Genomic DNA, 12,122 nt, shown 5'->3' with positions numbered 1-12,122 from the left:
TGGTGGCCTGTTCCCGAGCTGAACCTTGTCTTCAAACAGAAGATCTTCCCAGGGCACTGCAGCCAAAGGAACTTTTTGAGGGCACGTAGCTATCCATGAGCTCAAAAAAGCATGGTGGGTGTCTTAAAGTAGCATAACGGAACAATTGCTAATCACTAACGATATGCTAGCGTCTAAAACTAACAAAATCTCTTGAAATGTGCTGACTTTGACATTATGACAAACTAGTTAGTCAACAACTGTCCTAACACAGTCAAACATCAAGCAAGTGCAACACAAGACGAAGCAAGACAAATACGCTACTTACTAGTTTGGCAGATAGTAAAAACCGGGCGGCTTCAGGCAAACCTACATAACCTAGTCATTTGCCTACCGACCGTGGTATGGCAATGGCACGGAGGCGATTCTCCATACTAAACGTCATGGTAGCGCCCCAATTTTTTTAAAGCTGTTATTTTAAGGTAAAACTGCTAATCCTGAAGTTAAATTACTGCATAATGCCATTTTAACAACACAAATGAACCAACACCATTAAAGAAAAACACACTTTGTCACTTTTTGTTTTTTTAACATGTTGCTGTGACTGCATCTGCACAATAATGTCTTTAAAGAGTCTGTCAGTTTACCGTCTCATTCAATAACTCAAAATATGCATCTTCTGAAATTAGAACGTCTTCTTCCATATCACTCTCCATAGAAAATGTAATCCCTTTTAAAAAACACAAGGGCTCACATACAGCACTGGGACCTATGGTCACTTGCTCTGAATCCTGCAGAAAGCAGGGAACTACAAGCTGCAGCCAGTCGGGATCTGCACAGAAGAGATGTGGCTAAGTGAAACCCTGGTCTGCGGCAGAGTGTCCCATCTGATGCAGTGTGTGTGTGTGTGTGTGTGTGTAGCTCTGTTATAGCAGCAACATGCAGCAGAATTACCACAGATAGAAACATCTAGTGCAGCATTGTGTTTACTCAGAACATCACACTGATGTGTGTGTGTGTGTATGAGCACATATGTGTGTGAGAAAGACAAAGATATAATCCTGTGTGTCTGTATCAATGCGGGTTTACGTACATGTGTAAGAGAGCGTGTGTGTATATGCGTCTAGACATAAGTGTGTGTGAGAGAAGTTATCGTCCTGTGCTATCAGTCATGCAGGAAAGAGGCGGAACAGTTTAGATAGAGAGTAGATGCTGCTGATATGGTTGGAGCTCACATAACAGGTGCTTTTGGACCCAATCTAGCCTAGATATATAAGATGGTGGAAGTGTGGAAAGTGCTTATATAGATATCTGTGGGTGTTAGAATCCGAGTATTGAATGTTGGAATTTGGAGTGTTTAATGTTTAGTACTGCATGCTATGTTGTTGGTTTTACAGTTCACACATTGGATTTCGATGCTATGTGTGGACTGTTACATAAAGCATGTTGTGAGCTTAATCAAAGGTGTTGGGTGCTGAGTTGCAAGTTGTGTGCACAGGGTACCAGAGTATTGCACGCTGTGTGATTAGCATGGGGTGTTAGCATGATGAGGTAGGAGCTGAATGTGATGTGCTAGGGGCTGGGTTCTGTTGAGAACCAGGTGATCAGTGCTGGACGGTGGGTGCAGGAATAGCAGATCAGAATAGCAGATGATTCGGAAACAGACCCGGCCCAGATCTGCCGGCCCAGAACCAGGTCTGCTCCAGCGTCAGCTGGTCTCTGTGTTGGGTTCTGGGTGCGTGAAGGGAGACTCCAGCTCTATTGCATGCAGTTGGGGGCCGGCAGTAGCTCACTCCAGCTGCCCTGACCGTCTCCTCCTCCTCCTCCTCCTCCTCCTCCTCCTCCTCCTGCGGGGTGGTGGGGTCCTGATGGGCAGAGAGATGCTGGAGAGGCAACTGCTGCTGCTGTCAGTCTGGGAGAAGATGGAGGAGAGAGGTGGGGTGGAGAGAAGGGTCAGGGTCAGACAGCATGGGCCTGAATAAATAAATCAATCCAAATGATGGTAGGATAAGGCAAACTGGAAGGGCATGGAATTTCAGCAGAACAACAATGTTTCTCCTCATTGCCAGTTTGTTGCAACCTGAACCTCATGATTTACACACTACTTGAGGATGCTAGTGAAGTTTACACATGCAAAAGAGCAGATCTCTGATCTCCAAATTGGCAAATTACCATACTGTAGCTTGTAATTTGGTCTAACTGATCTATTATAGCCTACTAGGCTTGGAGGATTTAGTAATGCATGCCCTGCCTTGTGAAACCCATGGTACATCAAAGCCGTTTGCCAATCAGATGTATTCCTCAGAAACTTCTGCTATGTGGGCTATTCTGTCATCCGTATGGCTATAGCACCCCTTCATTTTGGTGTTATGGTAACTGTAATAATAGACATAAGCTAGTTTTGTGATAAGGAAACAGGAAATAAGCAAGTCCAGTGCAGTGTTGTGGTGTGATGGCTGTCATTGCAGTTACTGCAAGTGTTTATATTACGGTTACGATACTCGCCATACAATGCATATGACTAGGGATGCACTTTTTTACAGACAGAGTACGAGTGCGAGTGCTTATATTTGTGTACTTGCCGATACCGTGTACCCATAATAACTTAATAATTTGCCCATTCAAATTCTATCACTTTCTTCTACCCAACTGTTTCAGGTAATGCAATGCTCAAGTGAAGTCTAGCCCATTGCTTAATTAATGCCTTCACATCTACCGTTACATTGCATTACATGCATAATCTGTCAGGGCAGACAATATCACATCAGTTCTATGATGCAATGCTCAAGTGAAGTCAAGCCCATCACTTTGTTAAAGCCATGTTAATGGCAGTTAATATAAGTTATGAGTTGTGAAAATTGCTATCTGGGTCAGCGCCCTTCCCCATCACCACAATTTCCCCTACACTTGGTTTAGTTTTTCTCGTATATCACAGTGCTGGCTCGGCCACCACCAAACCTCACTCCCCATGCCATGTAGGCTACACTATTCTACAGAAAGTGCAACAAGAGTGTAAGTACAATTTAACATCCTTAAATGCTAAACACTTAAATGTGTTTATTTACACAACATTAAGATGTATTATAGACCTGTGGTAATTACACTGATCAAACAGTCAACCCCACAGTGAGTTTTCAACTCTTTACTACTGACGAAGTTTTGGATTTTTAATGCATTGTATTGTTGTATAGGCTCTATGTATTGAAGTGATGATGAGTACCACAGGCAACATCTCTGGTGATGGGATCCAACAACTTCTGAACGCCACTGTCAGTTTTTCCTCTCAGTCATTCAGGTGAGACCAGTGGACTTACCCACTCATAGTAATCAAACAGCTTTGCCCATGGCTTTAACGTGATCTTCATCTGTAATCATAAAATTATCAACATGTGTCTCTCATAATGGTCTTCCCAGCCGTGATGTTTAATAGTCATGCTTTTCTCCCTCTACCTGAGGTTGTCTCGGTTCTACAGCTATTTTGATAATATGTTTGTATTCAATCTGAAGTTTACGTAAATGTTTTGTGTCACTAGTGGTTTCATTAGTTTCAGTTCAATTTCGATTACACAGCAATTAAAAGTTGTCAAGAATTAGTGTGGCATGAAAAATAATCAGATTGTGCCCTGTGATTCCGCCCTTTGCCCATTTATCCAGTACCATCCAGCCACCTCGGGTGATAAAAACGCAAACTACCAACCCAAAAATAAGAAAATCCATTCAGTTTGTTATGTGCTGCCTACATCAAAAAATATGTGATTCAGCAAGCCCTTCAGATTTTCTCCCCGCAGTGACATCCCAGTGGGTGTTTATTAGAATTAGACTGCCTCAAAGTCATGTCTCTCTAAATGGCCTTTGGCCGCCCCCATCCCACTCGATCCACTCACGGAATGAAAACTACTAACTTTGCAAATGTGCGCTATTTTGTTCTTGAAAGCATTGGATACGCTAGCTAGCACCAGAAGTGAACTTGGCACTCTAACTGCTCTGTGATCGGCTGCCCAGAGCAGCACACCTCCCCACACCACAACCCCTGTTGCATCAAACTCCCTCAAAACTCTCTCCATATCGATTTCAAAATCTGTATGAAACACTCTCTGTCTCTGTCATACTGTTCCTGTGGTATTTCTTTAAATGTCTCAAGTTGCTGAATGACCTTTCTGCCGAAGATAGCCGAGACAGGCATTGTCAGTAGAACTTTAATTTGAATTTGAATTTTTCGCTTGCATTTGCTTGTAGGCTACCGCTTTCATAATTCAATTTGAAATAGTCCCATACAGGACTCACACGTCTTCCATGTTTCCTTACTGACATATCTGACATCTTCAATTTCATCTTCTTCAACTTCATAAGGCCTACTTCCATTAGTTAGCGTCGTGACACGCTTTATCTCCGTCTTAAGATAGTCGGCTATTAGCTACACAGAATTTTGAGTGTAACACCCATGAATTGATTCGACATCGGCTGTCTTGCAATCACTATTAGTTTTGTTTAGTTTTAGTTTAAGTTTACAATGATAACCCTGTTACAAAAGTCATACTTCCATTTACACAGCATCTTTATTTGTGTCCAGCAAGATCACACTTTTACACCTCTATCAATCATTTAAGGAATTAAAGAATTAATTAATGCTCAATGGATGTAATAGACATGTTTTATTATTAGACTTGTTGCCGATTTGCGTAATAATTCTTTGTTCTTTGTTTGTAATTTGTAGAGACACATACAGCAAATGCTGTAGGGATTTGACTGTCTTAAACAAGTGTGTACAATGCTGTATCATTTCTACAGTGCTCTGACATTAGCTTGGCACTTTATTATCACATTTCAGCATGCACATTCTACAAAGTATGTTGTGTTTGTTGGTTGTGTTTCTGGTGTTGACAGTGTGCCAATTGTGCTCCTGTTACCCTCAGCCCTGATCTGACAACCTCTACATACACAGACGACATCGACGATGATGACAGCGAACCGTGCAATTACACCCAGCATTCTGCCACCTTCCTCCCGATCCTGTACAGCACATACTTCCTGTTTGGGTTGCTAGGCAATGGCTTGGTTGTCTGGGTGATAATGGGGGGGGAGCAGCTGCGGAGCATGACAGACGTGTGTCTGCTCAACCTGTCGCTGGCGGACCTGCTACTGGTCATCTCGCTGCCCTTCTTGGCTCACCAGGCCCGGGACCATTGGGTATTCGGGGATGCCATGTGTAAGCTGGTCCTCGGGGTGTACTACGTGGGCTATTACAGTGGCATCTTCTTCATCACGCTCATGGCCGTGGATCGGTACCTGGCGGTTGTACACGCTGTGCACGCCCTCCGAATCCGCACACGCACTTATGGAATTATCGCCAGCATAGTCGTGTGGATAGCCAGCATCTTTTCGTCGTTCCCTGAAGTGACAGCTCTTAAATTGAGCGACAGAGATCCGCCCATCTGCTACAGAGACTACCAAGGTGAAGACCACCTGCGCTCTGTGAGCATCTTTAAGATGAACATCCTGGGTTTCGTGGTCCCACTGGGCATCCTGTTCTTCTGCTACACCCGGATCCTGCTGAAGCTTTTGCACAGCCGCTCGCGCAAAGGCCAGGCGGTGCGCCTCATCGTCGTGGTGATGGTCGTCTTCCTGTGCTGCTGGGCGCCCTACAACGTCACGCTGTTTTTCTGGGGGCTGCACAACCAGGGCTTCTTTCACGACTGTGACTCCAGCAAGTCCCTGCTCCTGAGCCTGCAGATCACCGAGGTGATGGCGTACACCCACTGCTGCCTCAACCCTGTGCTCTATGTGTTTGTGGGTGAGAAGTTCAGGAGGCGCTTCCTGCGGCTCCTCAGCAAGAGCCCTTGTGTCAGGTGTGGCTTCGTCAAGGCTTACCTCACCACAGCCAGCGGTTCTGTCTACTCCCATGCCAGCAGTATGGAGGAGCGCTCCACCACAGTTTGACACCCAATTTGATTCCCATGCCCACACAGAGGCACAAAACACACAAACATATCACTATGTACATACACCTGCATTCAGTTATGCACATACATGTACACATCCACTCCAACAAGTAGATGCATAAATACATATCTGCATAATGCATATGCACTTGCATGCATGCACAGATTGCACACACACAGATACATGCATGCTTTCTTCACCTGCTTAGACTAGATGCGTGGACTCATCTTGCAAAGGATATCGGAACTAAAATCATTGGTGCTCATTTCAATACCGCTGAAGTCCCCATGTTCATGTTATAGCACATCTCAGTTTCATCTACTTCATTTGTTTGGTATTGACCTAATTTCACTCAGCCATGGATTCAACTTAATTCAATTTGATTTATGCAGCACCAACAACAAAAGCTCCCTTTAGCAGGAAGAAACCTTGAGTAGAACACAGCTCATAAGGGCTATGAGCCGGGTAGAGAGATAGAAAAGAAAGGGGGGGGGGGGATATAAATATGATACATACAAGACTACAAGATGGTATATACATGATATATATAAGATTGATACTAGATCAAAATGGAGAGAGCCAGTATTCAAAGTATAGGTAGTAGAAAAGCTGAGTGGGAATACAGTGTGAAGCAATGAAGCATAACACTGTCAATATATGTATATAAGATGTATCATAAACAGAGTATAACATGTGTTTTAGAGTTGGGTGGGAATGGGTAGCTGTAAGTAGAGGGTATCTGCAAGTGGATCAGGTGGATAATTACATGAAGACCTGCATTTTGGGATTGCATTCAAAAACTGTAGTTCCAATTTATGGTATAACTGTGTGTTTCAAGCATGTTTTGAAGAAGGAACTGCTATTTTTGTAACACCAGGAAGTAAAAGGTTCTAGAAAACATCATCAGAACATCATGCTCATTTATCTTTTTTCTAATTATCATTACAGTAAAGTAAGTTTGGTATACAGTATTGACATGAGGATTACTATACTATAATATTACCATCCATTTTGAAAGGCGAAAAACTGTTTTGGACTGAAAATACTGTTACATATATGCTGACTGTGGTTTCATCATTAAATGCTGGATACATCAGCATGCCGTACACTGTATGTCCACAGAAAGAGATAAACGTTGGGTTTCACCATAGATTATAGAGAGAGAATCAAACCTTATCAGCTTTTCACTTTTTCAGATTGCACTGGGGAAGGAACCTAACTGTGGCATCCCAGATTAAGGCTAAAGGACTTTCAGAGGCAACCTGATAAGCAGATACACATATACATTTGAATATAGTTGAATGGCTTTTTAGAACTGCACAATTGTATTTATATTTGAAAAAAAAAAATATTGTTTTGTACACATTTGCAGCACTGTGCACATTTGCAAAGGATGTTATCGAGGCCTGTTGTACACAGTTTCTGTCATCTGCAGTCCTGCAGTCAGTACCACAAACCACCCCCCACACACAGACAAACACATTTCTCAGCCAACTTTACCACGTAATATTCATTCTGAGTGTACTTATATGCAACGTAGTATGAGTTACAAAGTGAGGTAACATTTTCTGTATTTTTATCATCCTTGGCGCGTATTTGCCGGCAACTTGTACAGTTTTTAAAATGTCATGAGATTATGCTCAGTACTTGCTATGAGTATTTGCATGTTGATGGATGACTGGCAAAAGCATAACAGATCAGTCTGATAATCCTGTCTAGTACTTCTGTGAGAACATCCTGTCTGTTTGAGGTCCTCATGTTAAAGGAGCAATATGTAGCCCGGACACCAAGTGTTTAAAATCGGTACTGCATGAAGTGGAGCAGTGTGTGTTACACCATTAAAGAATGTATATTTTTAGATTTTTATTGAATTTCTTTTTCAGATTGTATTTAATGAACATTCATTGTTTTGTATTGTTTTGGTATATTCTTTTCATCATAGTATTGTTGGATAATCATGTTTTAAGATATATATAATAAAGAGTTTATAAAAAAAATATAAAAAATAAAGCTTATATGTCATGAGAGCCGAAATGTCTAGACTGAAATGTATCCATGGTATATCATGTTGCAGTAGTGTTGTGTTAATCGTTCAAATCATTCATTCAAATCAATGATTTGTGTCAATGCAATATGTGAACAGCTCTTTCCCATATTGTTTTATACTTGCATCACTACGACCATTATGAGGTAGATCATGGAACAACTGCCCCCTAGTGGCACAAGGGCACAACAAGCAGGTGACAAATCAAAGGTCATCCTGATAATGTTCTCAGTTTTGTGTGTACAAGCCAAGGGCCAAAAGGGAAGAAATTGTTTATTTTTTCCTACAAAATTGTAAACATGCACTGCTCAAAGGGTATTAACAGTATCCAGCTGATATTTGTCTTTCTGCTGTAAATTCTGGTGATTTGTTTTACTTAATGTTTTACACAGTTAAATTAAAAGTTTGACATGCAAAGTCCTATTAGGAGGTGTACTTAAGAGGCTGTAAAATCACAAAGCTAGTTGCTATCGTGCAGAAATATACTCCAGAGATACATTCAGAAGTGGTAGTGGTGACTCCTTCTGGCTCAGGCACTACTACTAAGACCAAATCAATTTAGGAACTAGCAACTAACAGGGAAACAAGACTAACTTTCACTAAGGTAGAAACTGTTGAACTGAAATGGGAACCCCTCTTAAAGACGATGGCTAGCAATTCTACCCCTTTATCTTTCTCAAATTGAATAAGAAGCGTCAGGAAATAGCGGTTAATCATTTGAAGATGCTGTGTTAACTCAGTTATTAGAAAGCACTTGGTTGACCTTGGGAATGTCCCCGTTTCACAGGCCAGTTATGAATGGGCAAATGTCACTGGGTACAATAGTTATTTTCCTTCAAGAAAAAAAAAGAAAAAAGAAACACTTCAACACTTTCACAAACAGGCATTTCCCTTAAAAGCTGGCTTTCTAATGTGATGTGTGGGGTGCAGAAAAAGAAAAGGCTTCAAGAGATTACGCTGGGTGGAGAGAAAACAAGTGTCTATGAAGAGATCTTAGAGATTAGCTTTGGGCTGTATGCAAAGCAGCTGTACATGCGAATGTGTGCGAATAGACACAAACAAACACACATTTGATGATATTTGATGATTTGATATGCATAATACAGGTTATTCAATTCAATCCAGTTCAGATGGTGTACATTACAAAAAAAGGTGTAAAGGACAAAAACATAAATAGTAACAGGTCTCTATGCATGTAATGTTTGTATGTGTAACTTTGATACTTAGGCCCCCCCAAGCCTCTGTTGTGACTGTTTTTGCCCAGCTGTGGGGGTTCAGACAGTTCATAAAACTTAGTTTAGTTATTATAAATTAAAAGAAAAATACAGCATGAAGATGTGGAAATATATTTCACACTGTATAATGGTAATTCTTTGAATGACAGCTTTAGGACACTCTTCATTCATACAGAACACAGACACACACACACATCATGTACATTATGTGTACAGTCCAATATAAGTCTCTTACAACCAGGGGGCTTCCGACTGGAGTGAGTTAAAATTAAAACATAGTAGGCAACGCTCCACACTACACCACACTTTCGCACCTTCCCCCTTACTTTGCATGCATCTTAACAGACATGTTCAGTTGCAGTGCGTCTTGCTGCTGTGCACCATGAACTGCTTAAAGCTCTCACGTAGGCCCAGCTCATATCTGGGAGGTCAATCTGAATACCTCCGTAGCTCTTGCTTATGTATGAGAAGTCAAGGAGCAATACTGCCGCCACTGCTACTACAACCACTACTATTATATAACAACAACAGCATTAATAATACGTTTAATACATTTAATTGTTTGGGCAGGAGACTTTTCTGAGCCAGTGGCCTATGTCTCCCTACAGTTGCAGTATTTTTGATAGTCAACAGCGTCCCCGTGTGGTGACGTGAGTGTTTATGAAGAACCCCTGTGAGTGGGTATAGAAGTAGAATAGAGAAGCCTTTATTGTCATTGTATTTGCATACAACGAAATTTGGAATTGTAGCCTCAAACTGCACTGTTTGAATTGTAAATTATTTGTAGAAGACTTAACTGGTGTGGCATTTGGCCCACCTAGTGCCTTAATTTTTTGGATAACGATTTTATTGCCATATCTGTCTGTGTTAATCTCCAAACAAGACAAATCTTAACTCTGTATCTTTAAAGCGTTGTTTAAAAAGAGAGAACACTTATGTTGTAACGTAGATCAATTGTAGCTATAGGATATTTAGACCATATCTGGTCATTTTTAGCTAACTTTGTGAGATGTTCCGAAAATGCGCAAGGTAGCCTTTCCAAGCTGGGCTATATGTTGGGTCTATGGTCAACAACATCACAAACAATATACGCAAAGATCACAGAAAATTGCTCAATTGTATATGGTGTCGAGAAATAACACTGAGGTCCCGACCCCTCGCTGACGAGACCAACTTACAAGATCATGGACATGACCCGCTGCTGTAAGGAGGCGGGTTCCTGGATAGGATAACCAATCAGGCTACGCGCAGCTGCATCTCCATCTCAAGGGGCGCGGGGGGCGGCACAGTTTGGTTTGAATATGAAAAGAAAGAAGATGATGAACTTTATTCAAACAAATAAACAATGTAACTATTCGTTTACTAGGGGCAGGTAGCAGACGAAACAACTTCTGAGAAAGTCCACAAAGCAAAAAATATGAAACAATAAAAGAAGTCGAGGGTAAGTTAGAAATTAATGTCGTTGTTGTGAATGATCTTACAATAAACGTAAGGTTATTTCCTAAATGTCCAAGTTATTTAACTGCTCTCAGATGGACCTAGGTACGAGTCCAACAAGCTTGCGAGCTAAATGTAACTTATGTGCTTAAACGTTTCCTCCGTGGTTTAGTTGAGTTTGGTTGCTATAGTTCCAAAGCTCGCCATTCTGGCAGGATTCCCGGAGAGTGCACTGACGCACTAGACAAGCCTGTTGCTGACGGCGGGAGAAAGGCTAGAGACGAACGGATCAATCCCCCATATGCTACATATAACACGTTTTAAAACTTAGCCTGATTATTTAATTTTACATTTGTGTTTATACTTTTTTTTGCTGTCCACTGAAGTGCTTCGTTACTTTCTCGTAAGTATCACCTTCCCGTCTACTTCCATTTGCGAAGTTGTTTCCAACACCTATTTTGAAGCGGTGAGATCTGTGCAGTTGACAAGTTGAGTCCAAGCGAGCTGTCATATTCGTGCCAAACGGAGTTTAAACGCGAAGCTGCAATCGTGTTTACTGTGGACTCATACCAATTTCATAATGACACATTTTTCTAATGTTTAATCGAACATTTTCTGTTTGTTAAGACATCTCCAATGGGATTAAAACAAACCTCATTGTCCTTGGCTGGACGAAAGGAAAGCACGGGCGACATTTAACTAAGGATATTTTTTTACCAGAAACATCAGCAAGATATGGACGGCAATTGCTTTTCCAAACCTCCTATAAGGTACGTATTTTGGTCAATTTCAATTAACTGTTTCCAGCGTTTGTTTCTGTAGGGCCAATGTGCTATCCTCTACATTGATTACCTGTACATACAACTGAATTACCGCTGCCACTGAAGACTTTTTAGAATTTTTTCTCCTGTATATTTGAGGAGTTAGCGGATAGACTAGAGCACGAAGACATAAAACCACAATAAAGATCCAAGAGTCGGATTCAGAGGTCACAAGCTCAATTGACAATGTAGTTCCATTCTAGTATTTGTTGCAGTAAAGACACTTATATTAATTTTGTGCGGAAAAAACTGTGATATTACTATGGAATACAAAAATCATAGTTATTGTATCTTGCATAAGGACAATGAAAATATATTATGAATAAACACCTCAAAATGGACAGGCATGTCAATAATCTCTATATATACTTATACTAGTTATTTGGATGCACAATTAAACTTAAAAATCCTTCAGAAACAAGCGATATAGACCTACATCCCATATTGATGTAGGCCTATAACATAGCATTTGAATTGTCAGTGGTGTTGACTGTGAAAAGGTCCCCCCTCTCTCGGTGTTTCTGACTGTTTATTGTGCTGAGGTTGTGTAAATGTGTGACTGTTGTTGAAGCCATGCAAACAGGCTTGCCCTTTAGATCCGAAAAATGGAACAGAGATCTGTCACAGGTGAAGTGGAAGCACTTGTGTCTGAGAGTTAGTGGAGGA

General features: G+C 41.2%; 2 protein-coding genes across 2 annotated transcripts in view; both read left to right on the top strand.

The window, feature by feature from the left end:
• Positions 1-4,916: 4,916 nt before the first annotated feature.
• Positions 4,917-6,003, top strand: LOC105905481 (C-C chemokine receptor type 4-like). Its single transcript, XM_031576347.1, has one exon. The coding sequence runs from the start codon at positions 5,050-5,052 to the stop codon at positions 5,914-5,916; it is 867 nt and encodes a 288-aa protein (XP_031432207.1). The 5' UTR covers positions 4,917-5,049; the 3' UTR covers positions 5,917-6,003.
• Positions 6,004-10,827: 4,824 nt separating this feature from the next.
• Positions 10,828-12,122, top strand: part of cobl (cordon-bleu WH2 repeat protein) — a 43,000-nt gene continuing 41,705 nt past the window's right edge. The window contains 2 exon segments of the mRNA XM_042709130.1: positions 10,828-11,038; positions 11,356-11,405. Of these exon segments, the coding sequence (XP_042565064.1) occupies positions 11,371-11,405 (35 nt within the window). The 5' untranslated portion in view covers positions 10,828-11,038; positions 11,356-11,370.

This window comes from Clupea harengus, chromosome 11 (genome assembly GCF_900700415.2).
Source record: "Clupea harengus chromosome 11, Ch_v2.0.2, whole genome shotgun sequence".
NCBI classification, from domain to species: Eukaryota; Metazoa; Chordata; class Actinopteri; order Clupeiformes; family Clupeidae; genus Clupea; species Clupea harengus.
Note: the sequence above shows the minus strand (reverse complement) of the source record. Positions and strands in the feature narration are given on the sequence as shown.

Bases quoted from the DNA above. Each gene is read 5' to 3' on its own strand.
- LOC105905481 (XM_031576347.1), top strand. From the start codon at position 5,050: ATGGGGGGGGAGCAGCTGCGGAGCATGACAGACGTGTGTCTGCTCAAC.